The 19,908-nt window shown below is 42.2% G+C and overlaps 1 protein-coding gene and 1 pseudogene across 1 annotated transcript; one reads left to right on the forward strand and one right to left on the reverse strand.

Annotated features, from left to right (window-relative positions):
- LOC135224535 (serine--tRNA synthetase-like protein Slimp) overlaps nt 1-19,908 on the reverse strand; it is a 34,215-nt pseudogene that overhangs the window by 9,141 nt on the left and 5,166 nt on the right.
- On the forward strand, nt 11,138-11,881 carry LOC135224802 (uncharacterized). The gene has a single exon (XM_064264125.1). It carries the CDS (start codon nt 11,138-11,140, stop codon nt 11,879-11,881), a length of 744 nt encoding a protein of 247 aa, XP_064120195.1.

Genomic DNA, 19,908 nt, shown 5'->3' on the forward strand with positions numbered 1-19,908 from the left:
AACATACACAAATTGCTCTCAAACTGAAAAGTGAGGAGTATAGAGTGCTTATAAAGAAAGGAAACCCCTGACACTAAACACATTCATCCATAAAAGGGATACACAGCTACAGCAATATAGCAAGGGCTAGGCTTATCAGACACCATTGCACGAGCAATTGTTTCTCAGTCACAAAATACAAGCCATTGATTAATCAGGTGCAATTAATCCTCAATCGTGAAACACAATCTATTGATTAATTGTACAGCAAGATATTCTATTCTCCTGAAGGACAACCTAACCTTAATGTCAAGCTTGTACCACCTTTAGCAAAATGAGTAGAAAGATACAACAAAAAAGACAACACTGGATATAGTACTTCTTTCACCGAGCTAGTTGAGATTTACATGTTGACAAATGGTATTGTAAAAAAATTTTTTAGTCCATTACCTGGGTTGCAACTCAATTACAGGTAACTGTACATGAAAACTGGAATTCTGTATTTTGCACTTTCTCCTACTCAGGTCCTATGGCATTAAGTAAAATAATGGTTAGCCTAGTACAGACATGTACATAGGAAGCTCATGTACTTTAAAGTTGAAGTGCATGGCTCACATTAGTTTAATTTATTAAATATTACTACTATACTATACTACTGTATTTTTATATTTTTCACTTGATATGTATGCATACAATTCCGCACTGTACCTTGTGAAACTGTATCCTCATCAGCCTTCTTCAGACGTCCAGTATAACAAAGGTAGGCAACATAACCAAAAACATTCCAAGCAAGGAAGGCATAAGCATATGACAAATTCTTTCTGAAAAAATTGGAGAAAAATCTCATTTTAACAGATAACATAAATTACTCAAACAATTCCAATATTAAACTTATAATTACCCCACATGCACAGTCTTCAAATGTCCCAGACACCATAGTCTTGTTTAACAGACAAAAAAAAAAAAAAAAAAAAAAAAAAAAAGTTATGGTAGCCTTGCACATGCATGTACAGAGCCATTAAACCCAAGCATTATGGTAACAGCCTGTTTTATGTGTAGGCTGGCCAACTAGGTACAAAAACCCACAACTTGTATTGGGTCCACAACACTCAAAAAACTTAAGTGGAAAAGGACTGAACAGTAAAACACCAATGAATTAGCTAACTGGAACTTGAATAATTTCCAAGCCCCTTGCATTCAGACAGGCAACTAAACCTATGGCTCTGAGAAACAGACAGCCATATCAACAAGGTAAAAGCCTTGATAATGACATTAAAACTATGAGGATAGCAATTTACAAGTCAAAGGGTACTCCAGAAAAGAACTACATATGCACTTGCCTATTAAATAAGATGTAGAGGAAAAAGGGATTTTGACGAAGGAAAAATCTATTTCTGGGTGATTGGCTCGTGTCGCCCTATGAAAGGATCCTTAATATCATTCTTTCTAGGTAAAATTAATCTAAAATTACCAGAGAAAAACAAAATTAAGAAAATGTCAGTAAAACTGACTCGCTCACTCTTAAAAGAAGTGTCGGTATGAAAATAGGGGCGAGTGTGGAACACTACCACGAGCCAATCACCAATTAGAACTTCCAATCAGAATCCCCCTAAGAGAGAGCTGATACCAACGGGCGATGCAGCCTCTACTACTACTACTAGAGGACGCCACGGACAGCAACGCCCCTAGCGGACATCCTTAATCTAAAAACACCTAAAGACATCTTGTCCTGCAAGGGGGGGAACAACCATAAAAGGGGGGGTTTCATAGGGCGACACGAGCCAATCACCCAGAAATAGATTTTTCCTTCGTCAAAATCCCTTTTCTGGGCTCAGCTCGTGTCGGCCTATGAAAGAGTACCAGAGAAACAGACAAGATGGGAAAAAGGGAACAATGAAAAGCAGTGTAAAATGATGGATATAATATAAGTAAATCAATTACAGCATACAAACTAAGCACTTAAACTAACTTATACTTAAACAGTAAAACAATGGAATGTTAGTAACCTTAAAGTACTTAAATGAGTAATTACAGAAATTACAGTTGATGCATGTAATATAAAAACAAAAGGGGATTTACTTAACATATTTAACGAAAAGTATACAAACTCATTGTGTCCTACCCTAGCATAAAAATAAGGGTAGGTACACTGAAGTCCATCATTAATACAAGTATGACAAAATATATACAAACACATTGTGTCCTATCCTAGCATAAAAATAAGGGTAGGAACACTGAAGTACATTATCAGTACAAGGGTGGATGTCCCTAGCAAAAAAATAAGGGACAATCCACTATATGATTCAACGGCTACGGCTATGATATTCGAGTAGCCTGGCGATAAGGTGAGGCATGTTGGATGATGTAGGTAGAAAGGAGACCTGGATCTATACTACAACTACTATACAGTATCAGGGGAAACAATGTTTCCCGCTGCTACTGCTGAAAACTTTAAAGATTCCAAGGACTTTAGATAATGCCGTTTAAAGACTGTCGGGGATTTCCATCCAGTATACTTTTTAAGATCCTCAAAGTTCATATGTTGGAAATAATTAATTGAGGTGGCTACTCCCCTGATATCATGTGCTTTTGGGAATGACTCAGGGTTGGCTTGTTTAATGAAGTAAAGGATTTGTTGTCTAATACCTTTTACTGACAAAGTACCACCATTCTCTCTCATGAAGAGAGCACCTGAGGATCTTGAGAAGTACGAGATAGAAAGGCTCTAAGAGTTGATACTGGGCAGAGAGAAGGATCCTGTGGAAGTGGGATAACCTTCCAAGGAGCCCACCTTGCAAGAGGATCCTCATTTTTGGCTAAAAAGCTACGATCCGGAGCAAGTAGAACTTCTCCTGATGGGAGGAATTCCACATGACCCGCATCCCTGGATAGAGCCGACAGTTCTGAAATTCTAGCTCCTGAGGCTAGGCTTAATAAGAATAATGTCTTCCTCAGGAGCATTATGAATGTACAAGCTGAGTTGTCAGTATCTGAAGCTAGTTTGAGGACACATTTAAGAACCATGAAAACTGTAGTAGGCCTCTGGGAAGGTCTAAGTCTAGCACAGGCTTTTTTGGGATAGATGTGAAATAAGAATCAGTCAGATCTATCTGAAAACCTACTTGAAAGATTTTCTTCAAAGCCGACTTATGAGTAGTAATAGTGCTAGCTGCTAAACCTTTTTCAAACAAGGATCTGAAAAAGGATATAGCCAGGTTAACTGTCATGGTTGTAGTGTTCGATTCTCTCAAGAAAGATGCTAATTTTTTAACAGCTGAGTCATATTGTCTAATGGTTGACTCTCTCTTATCTGATTCCAGGAAGAGAATATTCTGTGGATCAATATCAGCATCTTTATTAGCCGCAAACTTCATGAAGTCCATAAAGTTAGGGTCTGGAGAATTCCTGAGGAAGCGAACACAGTCCTCATTTGTACTGATTGTGATAGCTTGGGATTGGGGATCCGTTGAGGCCGGAGACCCAATTCCAGAAGAAGAGGATACCAGTTGCTCTTGGGCCAGTCCGGTGCAATCAGAGCTACTATCCCTTTGAAGGACCTTAGTTTGCTTAGGACCTTCAAGAAAAGAAATTCACCGGAGGAAAAACATAAATTCTCCTCCACTGATTCCAATCCAACGACAGGGCGTCCGTGGCATAAGCCAGAGGTGCCAGGTTGGGGGCCACATAGCAAGGGAGCTTGTGGTTCGCTTGTGAGGCGAAGAGATCCACTTGGAGACCTGGGACTCTCAGGCTTACCCACTGGAATGACCCGTCGTCTAGAGACCACTCTGATTCCAGAGGAACTGACCGGGACAGGGCGTCTGCTATCACATTCCTTACTCCTGCCAGATGAGTGGCAGACAGATGCCATTTGTGTTTGTTTGCTAATGCAAAGATGGCTATCATGACATGATTCACATGCTTGGATTTGGACCCTCCTCTGTTGATGCAATGAACTACCACTGCACTGTCCAAAAACTAGCCTTAGATGAGACTTCTTCGGGGGAAGCAGTCTCTTCAGAGTAAGAAATACTGCCATTGCTTCCAACACGTTTATGTGGAGCTGGCGAAATTGAACTGACCAAGTCCCCTGAACCTGTTTGAACTGAGAGTATCCCCCCCACCCGGACAGGGATGCATCCGTGTAATGGTTAACATTGGAAGGGGATATTGAAGGGGTACTTTCTTGGCTAAGTTCTTTACTTTTGACCAAGGCCGTAGTTGATTGCGGAGGATCTGTGGGACTACTGACAACTTGTCTCGATATTTGGAGTTTGCTCTTGACCGCCAAATTCGATTTATATCTTTCAGCCTTGCCTTCAGAAGGATATCGTTACCGAAGCAAACTGAAGGGATCCCAGGATTCTCTCCTGGTTTCTCCTTGACGTTTGTTTGCACTTGAGAAATTGCCTGACAGATTTTGCTATTTCCTTCCGTTTGGCCACTGGAATTGACAGATTGTGGGAAGCCAAATCCCATTGGATTCCTAGCCACTGAAAAAACGAGATTCCGGAGTAAGTCCTGGATTTCGTTTTGTTTATCTGGAACCCTAGATGTTCCAGAAGTGAACTACCTTTTTGGTGGCTCTGAGACATTCCTCGACTGTTGGTGCCCAGATCAACCAATCGTCGAGGTATGCTGCTACCATGATTCCCTGAGCTCTCAATTGTTGTACAACCACTTCTGCTATTTTTGTGAATACCCTGGGGGCTACATTCAGACCGAAGGGCATCACTTTGAATGAGAATGTTTGATTTCCTAGCCTGAATCCTAGGAATGGGCGGAAGTGCCTGGCTATAGGGATATGATAGTATGCGTCTGTAAGATCGATGGAGCATGTGACGGCTCCACGCGGAAGTAAGGTCCTTACTTGCGAGAGGGTAAGCATCTTGAACTTGTCGCAACGAATGAAAGAGTCAGCTTTGACAAGTCTAAGATTACCCTTCTTTTTGTTGAGCCTTTCTTTGGCACGCTGAATAAGCGACCTTGAAATTTTAGATGCTTGACTCTCGCAATAGCTCCTTTCTGAAGGAGTTCTTCCGCGTAATCTGTCAATTCCTCTGACGGTATCTGGTGGAATGATTTGATTGGGGGAGGATCTTTGATCCAACTCCAGCCCAATCCTTTGGACACTATGCTCTGTGCCCAATTGCTGAACCCCACCTGTGGCGGAAGAGAACAGACCCCCTCCCCCATACCTGGGGAGGGGGGCCTCATTGTTGATGGGCGGGTTGGCCACCGCGCCCTCCTCTAAACTGCTGCTCCTTGTGGCCCTTCCTGCGCCACGCTGACGAAAGTAACCTCTCGCCCTACCTCTCGGCTGCTTGAAGCCTTGAGCCTCATATGTAGGATTGAAGGCCGGCGAGATAGCGTAGGAGGTGGATGGCTGAGATTGAGGGGACAACAGGAGGATAGGCTGGTTCTGCTTCGAACTAGCAGGTTGTCCTTGTTGGGTAACCGGGACCGCCTGCACAAATTGCTGCTGTTGCTGGTGTTTTTGATACGGCTGGAATCTCTTACCAGCCTTCTTCGGTTTCTTACCAGCAGTGGGAACGGAATCTTGTTTCCTCTTTGAGGAAATACCCCACCTAGCTCTAAGGCTCTGGTTGAGCCTAGCAGCTTCGTGGTGAACCTCGTTGACAGCGGGACTCTGGGAAGAGATCTGCTCCCACATGCTAGAGGCCAAGAGTCTATTCGGCTCATGCCTAATAGTACATTCTTGTAGAACATGCTTTCGGCAGTTCCTCCTAGCCTGGAAGAAGTCAAAAGCGTCCGATAGAACCGTCCTCTGGAACTGAGATTTCGCCAAAATCTTGAACAGCGGTTCCGTAGCATAAGAGAGGGCAGCCATTTCCGTAATTATGAGGGAATTGAGGGACCTGCCAAACCTGGTTCGCGCATCAAACTCTGCCTGGATTAGGGAATCCGGCAGCCTTGGTAGCTTCTCGCCGAACTGGTCCATGGCGCAGTCCGGTTTGAGCTTGCCAAGCGTGAACGTAGCTGGCAAGTTCTCCCACAATTCTCCGAAAGCCGGGAAGAGCGGAGAAGTAGACTCCGCCTCCCTCAACTGTGGGATGGGCTCATCCTTGAGGACTGCCTGAAGGGACTTCTCCACCAATTTTGTGGCAAACGGAAGAGAAACCTCCTCTTCCGTCGCGAAAATAGTGAAGGGACTCTTGTAGGCCTGGAGTTTGGTGTTCGTACACTCCCAGTCCTCAAGGCAGTGAACCCATTCCCGCTGAGCATGATCCCTACTGTATAGGACCGACTCTCTAGAGATCTTGTCTTCCCTAGTCAGAGCCGTCATGGTCAGCCTAGCATAACCCATGAAAGGCTGCGTCAGACCTGGAGGGTAAAACTCGAAGTCCTCAATCCTTCGAGTTCCACACTCCGGGATGGAGATCATCCCATCCTTGAAAGGGGCGTAGGCAGCTACTCTCCATGGGTTCTCCCATGGAGAAAGCTGCAGAGAGTCGTATGGCGGGAGTTGGAGAATCCCCGTGCTTGGCGCTGGGGAGACTGGAAGAGGAACCTGAGATAGCCCAAGCTACTCGTCCTCATTCTCTCTAACCCTGTTAGAGAGGTCTTGAATGGATTGGCCTGATTGAGACAGAGTGCTCGACAACTGTGCGAACATCTGCTCGAATCTGTACCCAGGGCGGGAGACTTGCGAGCCAACCAGCTCGCCCACCTGTTGCATCACCACTGCTGAGAAAGCAGAGGGATCAAAGGTGCTAGGCCCTGCTCCTCCTACCGGCGTAACCGGAGTGGAAGCGGTGGAGGCGGGAGAAGGCACTGGCTCGGCGGGAGCGCGAGCCTTCTCCTTAGAAGCCTGCTTCTGGAGCTCTTCGAGTGAGAAGAGCTCGGCTTTGCTTTCACCACGGCGCTCGGCGTAGGAAGACGACGGCTTCCTAGCCGAAGAAGACGAAGACGACTTCCTAGAAGTTGTCTTGGCCAGAGTCTTCGGTTCTCTCTGTCACCTTCACCTTTGGGGAAAAAAAAAAAAAGTTACAGAGAGAGCGGGAGAGCGGGTAGGGACCTCAGATCCCACAAAGCCTTGGATGAAGCACTGGAAGAAGGGACAGGAGAAGATCCAGGCGCACCCAAGGAAAGACCTTGGGCGCCCGACACACCTACCTCAACCAACAAATCCTCCACCCTACCGCCATGGGCTCGATGTTAAGGTCCAGGGCAGCGACGTCCGGGACCGACTCCTGGGAGGCTACGACACCAAAGGATTGCTGGAGGTCTTGCTGGATGGAGGCTATCAGAGGGGCAGCGGACAAGGGGTCAAACGTACCCGGTCGACTTGCCCGCCGGGAAGATCTGGGTGGCCAGCTTCTTTATCCAGAATGTAGGGCTGGCCTTTGGCGGCGTTCTTGCCGAAGCCGCCCACCCACGCTTTCAGGGTGGCGAGGGCGACCTCCCTCACACCAGTAGCCTGAAAGAAAAGCGAGATTAGCTTCCAGTGGCGGAACGGGGTTAACAAACTTATGACTAAGAGTTGTTAGTAAACGATAAGGAAGCCTATCACGGACTTACCCCATCTCCCAGCTGACCGACCAGGTCGTAGCAGATGGCGCAGGCTTCGGGGTGCCAGACGATCATCTCATTGTATGACGTGGCACACGGGGCGTGAGACCTGCACTCATCCATGGACCGCAGGGGTTCGTTTTACAACGTCGCGTTGCTACCACCGGGACCTGACAGTTGGTAGCCTGTAAGTGGAAAGATACATGAGTACCAGGTAAACACTTACAGTCTAACAAATGCTCCGCTGGTGCCGGAGCGATAAAGTTAGATTAAACCAGAGGCCCCGGCCAAATACGTGTGGTAACCTAGGTTGGTTGTGTCCCCTAGGCTATAGCTCCGCTGATGGCGGAGACACAAAAGGGAACCAACCAGGAGTGGTGGTAAATGGAAACCACGACGGAAAATGGCGGGGATGGTAGATAAAAATAAACATATTACACAATTCATTGTAAAATTAGGGTATATCCTTAAAACAATAATAATAGTACAAAACCTCCCTCCGCCCGTCTACTAGAAAAGAGTGCGCGGGTAGAAGCAAGCTTCCCTTCCGGTAGCGGGAGAGATGTAAGGATATAGTAGGCAGCAAACCGACCACTAGTGGTGCCCACCCCGCCCGCTAGCGGAGCCAGTAAACTATAAACCAAAGGTGCCCCGGCTGCGACGGAAGGCTCCTTTCGTATAGCGAGAGAGGTGGCTGAGCAACTGGGGGAGGGGGGTGGGGGGGAGGAAGGACTCGGTGTAACACGGCGGGAGTGAGAGAGGGGGGAGGGATGGCCTACTCCTCCCCGCCTCACCGACTACCCGCACAGAGACCCGGTACCTCATGATGTGGGTCGCCCTATACCCCCCCGCTGGGAGGAACCCCTGGCCGCCTCAGAGTAGGAGTGAGAGAAGGCAACTGAGGTTGTCATGACAACCAAGGGGTCCCCCAGCCCCTCCCTATACCAGGTAGGGAGGGCAGGGGCAGGGTAAGGTGCGATGGAACACGTGACCGCAAGTGGCCTAGGCCGCGAGCAACACAACCGTGAGAGGGCCACGTGAACCAGGCTGTACCAAAACAAGGAACAAGCACCTAGGCTAGCCTAACGCCCTAAATATAATCAAAATATACATCGAAAAGATGGAAAAGACACTTTTAGTAAAAGAAAGAAGCCCAGGAGGAGGCAAACTGTTCCAAGAAACAGAAGCCTACTCGGAGCCAGCGATAGCCGATGAAGAGCAAGAGCCGGGATGCTGGGCCGGAATAATAATAGTAGCCCTAAATACCAAACTAAGAGAAATGGTAGGAGGGCTGAACTAGCTAAAGCTCGATGTAAAAAACAATGAACGTAATATAGTAAGCCCATAAGTATAAGAAGTCCATATGGAGGATGGGAATTCTTACGAGGCAGCATGGCGCCGCCACGAGACAACCGGGGAACCGTATATGACCTATTAAGAGGAAAATACTGGTACCCGGAAGATAAAAACGAGGTAAAATATTACTTATGAGTTACTTAACTTAGCCGTGGCAATAGCAGAGCGTTCCATGGTTGAAAATAGAGATAATCCAAAAATAGCACAGCACAAGGGAAAATTGCGTCTTGACGCTAGCGCTAAAAATTAAGGATGCCGCTAGGGCGTTGCTGTCCGTGGCGTCCTCTAGTAGTAGTAGTAGAGGCTGCATCGCCCGTTGGTATCAGCTCTCTCTTAGGGGGATTCTGATTGGAAGTTCTAATTGGTGATTGGGCTCGCTCGGTAGTGTTCCCACACTCGCCCCTATTTTCATACCGACACTTCTTTTAAGAGTGAGCGAGTCAGTTTTACTGACATTTTCTTAATTTTGTTTTTCTCTGGTAATTTTAGATTAATTTTACCTAGAAAGAATGATATTAAGGATCCTTTCATAGGCCGACACGAGCTGAGCCCAGAAATGACCTAAGAAAGTCTATGCCTTGAAAAAAGCCTTACTATAAATTTTTTAAATACTTACCTCTCTATTTTGATAGCCATAAAGTCCCACATCAGTAGGATGAACACATTATAAACACAAAAAACTTCATCTACATCATTTAGTTATACCATCTATTGACCCCTCCCTTCAAAGGCAACTGTTGTTTATGTGTGTGTTGTCCTCAGTTTTGTTTCTGTCCACACAAGTGGGCTAGTTTGGTCATTGTTTATTCATCATAATAGAGAGGTATTCAAAAAATATATTTTTTTTATAAAAACTTTAATTTCTTAAATACCTCTCTATTATGATGAATAAAAATTCTATTATAAAAACTTCTTTTTTTTCAAATACCTCTCTATTATGATAATTAAATCTCCACAATGAAAAAGGAGGTGGTTACATGTATGAGACCCTAAAAATTAAAAACCCTAGAGAAGAACATAAGTTTTGAATGAGACAACTGACTTAATACTGTCATGGGAAACTATCTGCTGGTAATATTAATAGTTAAGGAATATTTCATTAGGCCACAAGAACCTCTGAAAATATGTGGTGGGTTCCAAAAGGGATAATACTCTTAGTCTAATGACTAAGAGTTCCTATACCTGCACCCCTTCATTTTAGGAGGACCTTGATGTGGTGATGGGGGCTCTCGAACCTAAGGAATTTCTTCCTAGGTTCGAACCCAAGAGTTCCATGTAACATTATATATTTTCAAGTTGATATCGGTGGACTTTTCCATTTTTGTCAAAATTTTCGAAATCAAGTAAATAAGAAAACATAGTATAGTATAGTATAATGGCTTAACGTGGAGTTAAATCCGAAGCTAAATAGTGAGAACTGTGGTAAATCCATAATCTACCAGACAATGTTCAGACCTGTTTTTCAGGCGGAACTATTCTGTGGAACTGGATCATGGATTCCAGGGGGGCCCTGGTTCTAGGACTAGAACTCTCGGCATTCTGTCTGGTTTGCCCCTAATGTGATTAGGATGGGGATAATTATATTATTTTAATACTCTTAGTCCTAGCAAGCGGGTTCTGCTTACACTTAGGCCATACTAATTGTGGTAAAAATAAACCTGTTTCATATTAGTGGTCTATAGCTTTTGTTTACTTTTGTGGTACCTTGCTGACGTGTCTCGTATTACAGCTGTAGACTTGCCAGATTATGGTACAATGCTTGATTCTTTGTATATGTTACTTATGATGCCCCTTTGTATGTTATATGCTTTGTGTATATTCTTGGTTATACTATCTTTCATAAGGAGTGTGATTTATGTACCTTCTTAGTTAATTCAAGTGTTTATTTATGTTTATGTCTGTGTTCAACAACATGTTTTTTTATTTGCAGTGTACTACTGTAGTGGAATTGTTTACTGAATAAAACCTTGATTCTGGTTACACCGGGTTTACTTCAATTTATTCAGTAAAACAATTCAATCGCCATGGAACGGCTTCTACACCCTCCCCGGTTCGAGGTGGACCCTGACTCTGCCCAGGCCGCCAAGGAGTGGACACATTGGCTGAGGACATTTACAAACTTCGTTCAAGCAGTGCAGCTGACTACCCCTACGCTGACAAACTGGTTCTCACTAACTATGTGGCTCCTAGTGTGTATGACTTTATTTCTGAGTGTGAGACTATGAGAAGGCTGAAGAGGTTCTGACATCTTTGTACGTGAAACCAAAGAATGAATATTTGCCAGACATTTACTTGCCACTCGCAGGCAAAAAACTCAGGTGAGTCCCTGGATCAGTTCCTGCAGGCACTGAAGCTACTTGCTAAGGACTGCCAATTCAAAAGTGTAACTGCGGAGGAAGCGTGTGACAGTTATGTTCGGGATGCCTTCATTAATGGTTTGGTCTCGTGTGCAATACGCCAGCGTCTGTTGGAGAATAGGACACTGAACCTAAATACTGCTTATGAACAGGCCCGCACTCTGGAAATGGCCCAGAAGCATTCAGCCTCCTACTCTTCAGCAGAACCTGTCAATGCTGCTGTGTCAGCAGTGAGTCGAGAGGAGGAATCATCTAGTGCTGAAAATAACAGTGATCTGTTTCTGCTGCTACTTCTGGTGCTCGATGTTTTTTTTGTAGGAACAAACCGGCATCCCCGGACTCAGTGTCCTGCTAAAGACGCAGTGTGTTTGAAATGTAAGAAGCAAGGGCATTATGCTAGGGTGTGCCGCTCTGTGAAACAGGTGAGTGGTTCTTCTAGCCCAAAACATTCCGCAGCAATGCTAGCTTCTATAGTGGGGGCCTCCCCTAAGTGTCTTGAAAAATCCATAACACCTCTCAAGCTTAATGGTAGCTCGGTCAGTGCCCTTATTGATACTGGGAGTTCAGACCCCAGCTTTGTTGGCGTCCATGATGTAGTGGACCTAAAAAACAAAAACAACTATGTCTCCAGAGCATGGAAAAGTCTCTATGGCTGATGAATCCCTGTCCTCAAACATCTTAGGTCTGTGCACCGTGGACTTGGAGTTGCAAGGAGAGACTTATCACGGTGTTGAACTCAAGGTGTTACAAAGCTTATGTAGTGATGTGATACTGGGGCATGACTTCCTGAGGAAACATTCTGGTCTGGAAATGGATTTTTGGAGGAGAAAAAACCTCCCTTGAAGATATGTTCACTAGGTGTTGTTAAGGTGACCCCTCCTTTCCTTTTCAAGAACCTGACACCAGATTGTAAACCGGTGGCTAGTAAGTCAAGATTATACTCCTTGAGTGACAAGAAGTTCATTGAAGCCGAGACTGAGCGTATGATGTCGGAAGGAATAATAAGGCCTAGTAATTCTCCTTGGAGGGCTCAAGTGCTGGTGACATCAGGGGAGAATCAGAAAAGGAGGATGGTTATAGATTACACTCGTACCATAAACAGGTTCACTGAGCTTGATGCCTACCCCCTGCCAAATATCGACGAGATGGTGAACAACATTGCACGGTACAAGGTGGTTCAGTACCTTAGATCTGAAAAGTGCTTACCATCAGGTTGCAATAAGAGAAGAAGAGAGACCGTACACTGCATTTGAAGCTGGGGGCAAACTTTATGAGTTCAGTCGCATTCCATTTGGAGTGAAAAATGGAGTAGCAGCTTTCAAACGTGTGCTTGACGAAATCCTTAAGAAAGAAAAAGTAAGTGGTACTTTTGCTTATGTTGACAATGTTACTGTGTGTGGTGAGACAGAGGAGCAGCATGACCAGAATTTACGGAGGTTTTTGAAGGTGGCTGAGGAGTACAATCTCACTCTAAACCACAACAAGTGTGACTTCAAAGTCAGATCCATTAAATTACTTGGTATTCAGTAACGGATGGGGAAATCAAACCCGATCCGGAACGCTTGCAACCACTGTGGAATCTTTCACCCCCTAAAGATGCAGCTTCTCTTCACATGACCATGGGATTGCTTGCACATTACTCAAGATGGATACCAAAATTTTCAGAGAAAATCCGCCCTCTCACACAAGCCAATGGTTTTCCTTTGTCCACTGAAGCACTGCTAGCTCTCGGGAACTTGAAGAAAGACATTGCTAGTGCGGTGGTAACGGCCACTGATCCCTCTTTCTCTTTTCATCCTGGAAACGGACGCCTCTGATCATGCGATAGCAGCTACTCGACACAGAATGATCGCCCAGTGGCTTTCTTTTCCCGCACTCTCACTCGAGTGAACAAGGACATTCCTCAGTGGAAAAGGAAGATTATGCCATAGTGGAGGCCCCCCCATTGAGGAAGTGGAGGACACTACTTAATTGGACACCACTTCAAGCTCATCACTGACCAACGTAGTGTAAAGTTTATGTTTGACTCTAAATCAAACAGTAAAATAAAGAATGACAAAATAGCGAGGTGGCGAGTTGAACTCTCATGTTTTCACTATGATATAGTATACCGTCCAGGAACAGAAAACATACCAGCTGATGCTCTCTCCCGCATCTGTGGTGCCACTACTTCTGATAAACTCCGAGAACTTCATGAAATCCTATGTCATCCCCTGGGATATCTCGCATGATGCATTTTGTCCTGGGGGCGGAATCTACCTTACTCGGTAGAGCAAGTGAGGAAAATTACCACCTCTTGCCAAGTGTGTTTAGAGCTCAAACCTCAATTCATCAAATCCTAGGGACAACTGATCAAAGCAACCCAGCCTTTCGAGAGGTTGAACTTAGATTTCAAAGGCCCAGTTCCCTCTCAATCTAGAAACAAATACCTCCTCACTGTTGTGGATGAATTTCAAGGTTCCCGTTTGTTTTCCTGTGCAGATATGACCATAGAACTGTCATCAGTTGTTTGGTGCAGCTTTTTGCTTTGTTTGGCATGCCAGCGTACATCCACACTGACAGGGGTGCATGTTTTATGTCTGAAGAGCTGAAAGATTTCCTGATGAAGAAAGGTGTTGCTACCAGTCGCACTACACCTTATAACCCTAAAGGGAATGGTCAGGCTGAAAAATATAACGGAATTATATGGAAAACTCTGACATTAGCCCTTAAGACAAGGAACCTTGATGTGTCTCAGTGGGAAACTGTTCTCCCAGATGCTCTCCATTGTATACGCTCCTTGTTGTGCACCTCCACGAACTGTACTCCTCATGAGCGCCTTTTCCTGCATAGTAGAAGGTCCACCACCGGCCAATCGTTGCCTACTTGGCTCATCCAAGGAGGGCCTGCTCTCCTGAGACGCCATGTAAGATACAGCAAGAACGACCCCTTAGTGGATGAGGTTGAAATCGTAGAGGCGAACCCCGAGTATGCTCATGTGAAGCTTCCAGATGGTTAGGGTGACTACAGTTGCATTAAGACATCTTGCTCTATGGCTAGTGACAACCGTGAAAGTACAGATGCTGGGGTTCCTGTATCTCAGTCCGAGGTTCCTGAGGAATTGTCAGTTGCAAATGCTCCTCAGGAGATTGCTCGCGGTCTCTCCCATGTGGATATTGCTTCTCAGCAAGACACTCTTCAGGAATCCCGTACAGTCCCTCAACAGGTAGCCTCACCTCCTCCACTTCGAAGGTCAGAGAGAGTGAGGCAACCTCCAAAGTACCTTCAGGATTACTCCAAGTGGACTTAACTGAGAAGGGAAGAATGTGGTAAAAATAAACCTGTTTCATATTAGTGGTCTATAGCTTTTGTTTACTTTTGTGGTACCTTGCTGACGTGTCTCGTATTACAGCTGTAGACTTGCCAGATTATGGTACAATGCTTGATTCTTTGTATATGTTACTTATGATGCCCCTTTGTATGTTATATGCTTTGTGTATATTCTTGGTTATACTATCTTTCATAAGGAGTGTGATTTATGTACCTTCTTAGTTAATTCAAGTGTTTATTTATGTTTATGTCTGTGTTCAACAACATGTTTTTTTATTTGCAGTGTACTACTGTAGTGGAATTGTTTACTGAATAAAACCTTGATTCTGGTTACACCGGGTTTACTTCACTAATCATGTTATGCCATCCCCTTTTGGGGTGGGGTAGGGACGCGGATATTTGGGAGTCATTTCTCACTTGTGCCATTGGCGGAAGATTCAATTTTGCAAATTTTTTTTTTTTTCTCTCTCAAATATGTTTATGATTGCTGAACTTAATGATTTGAGTACCCCTGGGCCCCATGATGGAAAAAGTCTGGCACAGTTGATGACTATTGGCACGTCACTCCCGAATTTCCTTGGTACAGCCTCAAGCTATGCAAGTGCTATAAATGCTACAAAGGAACACCAAGAGGTAGGAGAGCCAGAACACCAATTAGGGTGCATAAAAAGTAAAAAAATAAACAAACAAAAATCAATTGGTAAACTCCAATAACATAACAATGAAACTATATATAATGAACAATAATTCTGAATTAGAGACAAGTATAATTCTCCCATCAATACAGAAAAATCTGACGATCCTATAGACAAGCAACGTACGTAAAACAAGAACCAAAAAGAAATAAAAATTACTGACTTAATCCCACATTGATACATTCTGATGACCTCTTTAGACCAGATAACTGGTCAAGATTTTGAGTCCTCAAAACTGACAACGAAATCTCAGCAGCGATACTAGGAAACAAATTACTCAACATATATCCAACACAGGACATGGAATGTAGACACATCAAAGACAATGAATGGCTAATCCAAGTAACCAATAAAAACCATTCCACTGCCTTTTTAAGTATAACAGAAATAAATAACATAAAAGTAATAATTACAAGCCATGAAACATTGAATTATGTACAGAGTACAGTCATCCTACCACACAACGAACAAGAACTTCCTTCGAAACAACTACAGCTAGAGTCCATAAAATTGAGATATAACCATATTCACGATCTAGAAATATACTCAATTTCAAGTAGGAAAGACAAGAATAAAAATATCAACATTGCCATAATAAAGTACAGGCCAAGACCTCCCATTTAAAATAAAAATTCTCGGGTAAAATAGAGAAGTTCGTCCTTTCATTTCAAAACCACTACAATGTACACAGTGCTCAAGGTAATAAGGCAATATGTATGTGTAGTCTGCACATCAGGTAACCATACCACTAATTGGAACTGTAACCACCCAAAATGTATTAATTGTGGGCTAACCCATCACATGAAATCTAAAGAATGCACATTTTACCAATACAAAACAGAACTTCAGTTGTTAATAAATAGGACAGGAATGTCAGTCACGGAAGCCAGACTTGAGCTAAAAGTAAGAGGAGTTAATAATCCATCCAAAAGCCCCACCTTTTCAAATGTAACTAAAAATCAAGACATTAATCAGCACAATAATAAACAAAATAATATAAACATAGAAACTAATTCTCATGCCAGTAATACTAAAACCCAAAATAAGAGAGATATTATACCACTACCAACATTAGTTCAGATTCAGATATCCATGTAAAAGAATTTCCAATGGAAGAGGAATCAAATAATAACAGTAATAACCGAACTGACAAGAAAAGAATACTGGAACAAACCCTTTCTAAGGGAAAAAAATTTAATATTGATACTCACAATTTAAAAAAAGACATTGTATTAACTTCATCACAAGTGGAAATACACAATTATGCTCAGTCCCAATCACAACCAACATTTGGACAGTGAAGAACCAGTTAATCACTCATTACAGTTCTAAAAGGACAATACTAATGATAGCATTCCCTTATAAAATGCTAATGAAAATCATACCATTAAACCAAACCAAAATACAGCTATCGCACCCCAACCATCCACAAGACCTAAATATTCCACTAACAATAAAGCAAATAACCCCTCAAACCAGCATTCCTTACCCCTACAGAAAAGGACCAATAGAATTAGAACATCAAATACTTCTGAACCAATAGCTAACAACACCAAACATGCTTCATCTTGTGGTTGTAATGAGTGCTTCATAGGTATTTATAACCAACTAACCACCAAGACAGAGGACACTACAAAATTTTACAGACAATTAAATTAAATTAAGGAAATGCCCTTTAACATACCAATAAGAATGAATTGCGTTCTGAATCCTTAAAATACAAAAAGGATATTATAAAATAAAAAATAGAATTATTAATATTTATTTATGAAAAACAAACAACTGCTGAATCTAATACCCAACATACAAATACAACAATTAAAAAACCACAGATCAACTCAAACGCATATAAACTTGTCAACAAATATATCTATGACAGATGTTTGGCAAAAAGTAAGGAAAATTCACGGAAAATACGTAAGACACTCATGAAGTGCAATAAACCAAAATGGGAAACTATATCATGACACATATGAAATCTCGGACATAATAGTGCCTACTCCAATCTAAATGAACATTTTCAAAATATAAGAAAACAAGGAAAAAATACTAGACTCAATTTTGAAACTATTGAAGATCTAGAATACATTTATGCATTTAATATGGAAGAATTAAACAATGCTCTACATTCATGTCATCATCGGCCCTAGGCCAGGATAAAATATAATTTGAAATGATACAAAGACTAGCCCCTTTGTCAAATCATATTTGCTAAAATTCTATAACACCATCTGGACGAAAAGTATTTTTCCAGATAAATGGAAACATGCTATCATTATCCCAATAAACAAACATGGGAAAGATTAAAGTAATCCATCCAATTATAGACCTATATCTTTGACAAGCTATCTATGTAAAATACTATAAAAAATGGTTAATTCACGACTAACATATGTCATAACAAAAAATTCAATTCTGACACCAACGCAATCAGGATCAATAGATGGTCGATCAACCCTTGATCCACTAACCTGTCTAGAGGATCATATCAAAAGAGGATTTGGTCAGAAAAAATTAAGTGGCAATATTTTTGACATAACAAAAACTTCACTTATAAGGGGCCACATTTTTATTAACAATTTTCTATCAGATAGAACTTACCAAATTCAAACAGAAAATTCTTATTCATGAATAGGAAGGAATCCCCCAAGCCAGTGTCTTAAGCTGTACTCTATTTGCTTTAGCATTCAATGATATTACAATAAATTTACCAAAAAGTTAAAAACAGCTTATAAGTTGATGACTTTGCCATATATTATAAAAGTAGCATGCTAAGACATCCCCAAAGAATCCTCAATACAGTGATCACAAAATACCAACTGGGTAAATTCAGTAGGATTCCAATTTTTTTTTTTTTTTTTCAATAGATAAAACAAATGCAATAATTTTCTATAAAGATAGAAGATGGTTAAAACACCAAACACTTCAGCTTTATCTTTATAATACCAAAATTAAATTCTGCACAAATGTTAAATACCTAGGAATGATGTTTGATCAGCACCATGAACTGGAAAGCACACCTCAAACATATTAAAGCAAAAGGCACAAAAGAATTAGCCATATTGAAAAAACTATCTCGAGTGAGCGAGAGATGCTCTCGGATGATGCTCGACCCTGCGTGCCAACTAGCGGGACACTCCGGAAACACGGCTCGTATCTCGGATTTGGGCTCGTATCTTGAACGAAAATATGGCCCGAGCTCCTGCTCGTATCTCAAAAAACTCGTTATGTTAGGCTGCTCGTATCTCGAGGTACCACTGTATAGAGGAACGGGGAGAAGGGTGGCACATAAGTGTTTGTTTCTGCAACCTAGTATGTAGCTTCACTTTCTCTAATTTTCTTATCCTTTCTCTATTTTCAACTACAGGCAGTCCCCAGCCTATGACAGGTTCAGCTTACGACTTTCCGAGGTTACAACACTTTTCAATTATATTCATCAGAAATAATTTCCAGGTATACGACGCATGTTCCAGGGTTACAATACTTCCGACACTGATCTGACAGAATAAATGACTCCCAAAATACGAAATAATTAATATTTGAAGGTTTTTTTTACAGAAAAATGCAATAAAAATGCAATTTACATAGTTTTTAATACAGTGGTACCTCGAGATACGAAATTAATCCGTTCTGAGGCGGCCTTCTTATCATGAGTTTTTCGTATCTTGAACCACATTTTACATGTAAAATGGCTAATCCGTTCCAAGCCCTCCAAAAACACCCCAGTAAATTTCATAATACAGCTAAATTGACCTATAAACAATGAAATACAGTGGACCCCCCGTATTCGCGTTCTCCAGATTCGCGGACTCTCACATTCGCGGATTTCTCTCGGGAACGTTTCCCTGCATTATTCGCGGAAAATTCGCGCATTCGCGGTATTTTCAATGATAAATATCCACAAATTCCTGGTTTTTTTGATGAATTTCATCATAAAATGCACTTTTTGTGATAAAACTATTAAAAAAACCATGTATGAAAATTTTTAGTGGGTTTTTCTTGAGTTTTAGCTAACAAAATAGGCTGTTTTTAGCATTTTTATAGGAGTTCCAAACATTCGCAGATTCTAACTATTCACGGGGGGGTCTGGTACGCATCCCCCGCGAATACGGGGGGACCACTGTACTACAACAATTTGGACCATTTAATACCTAACTTAATACGTACTGCTAATATGTACTACATAGTCCCTGTAAATAAAGTGTATTAGTGTACATGGTATACAAGAAATACTGTACGTACATACGTACGTATGTAGTAAAATGTGCTTACCTTTCGAGTGAGGCTATCTCCGAAAGTGGCGACAGAGGAGGAGGACAAACAGCAGATACATACACTTAACTTTATGAAACACATAAAAAAATGTCAGGAAAACATAAACTAAACTTTACGAAACACATAAACAAAACTGTACACTTAAACTTACAAACAAATTAAAATAAAAAAAAAAAAAAAATTTATTTATTTTTACATTTTTTCTTTACTTTTTTTTTTTTTTTTTTTTTTTTTACAAAATTTTGACTTCTTCACCACTTTAGTGGGTTTTTCTTGAGTTTTAGCTACATAATAGGCTGTTTTTAGCATTTTTATAGGAGTTCCAAACATTCGCAGATTCTAACTATTCACGGGGGGTCTGGTACGCATACCCCTGCGAATACGGGGGGACCACTGTACTACAA

This window comes from Macrobrachium nipponense, chromosome 12, assembly GCF_015104395.2.
Source record: "Macrobrachium nipponense isolate FS-2020 chromosome 12, ASM1510439v2, whole genome shotgun sequence".
Taxonomy (NCBI): Eukaryota; Metazoa; Arthropoda; class Malacostraca; order Decapoda; family Palaemonidae; genus Macrobrachium; species Macrobrachium nipponense.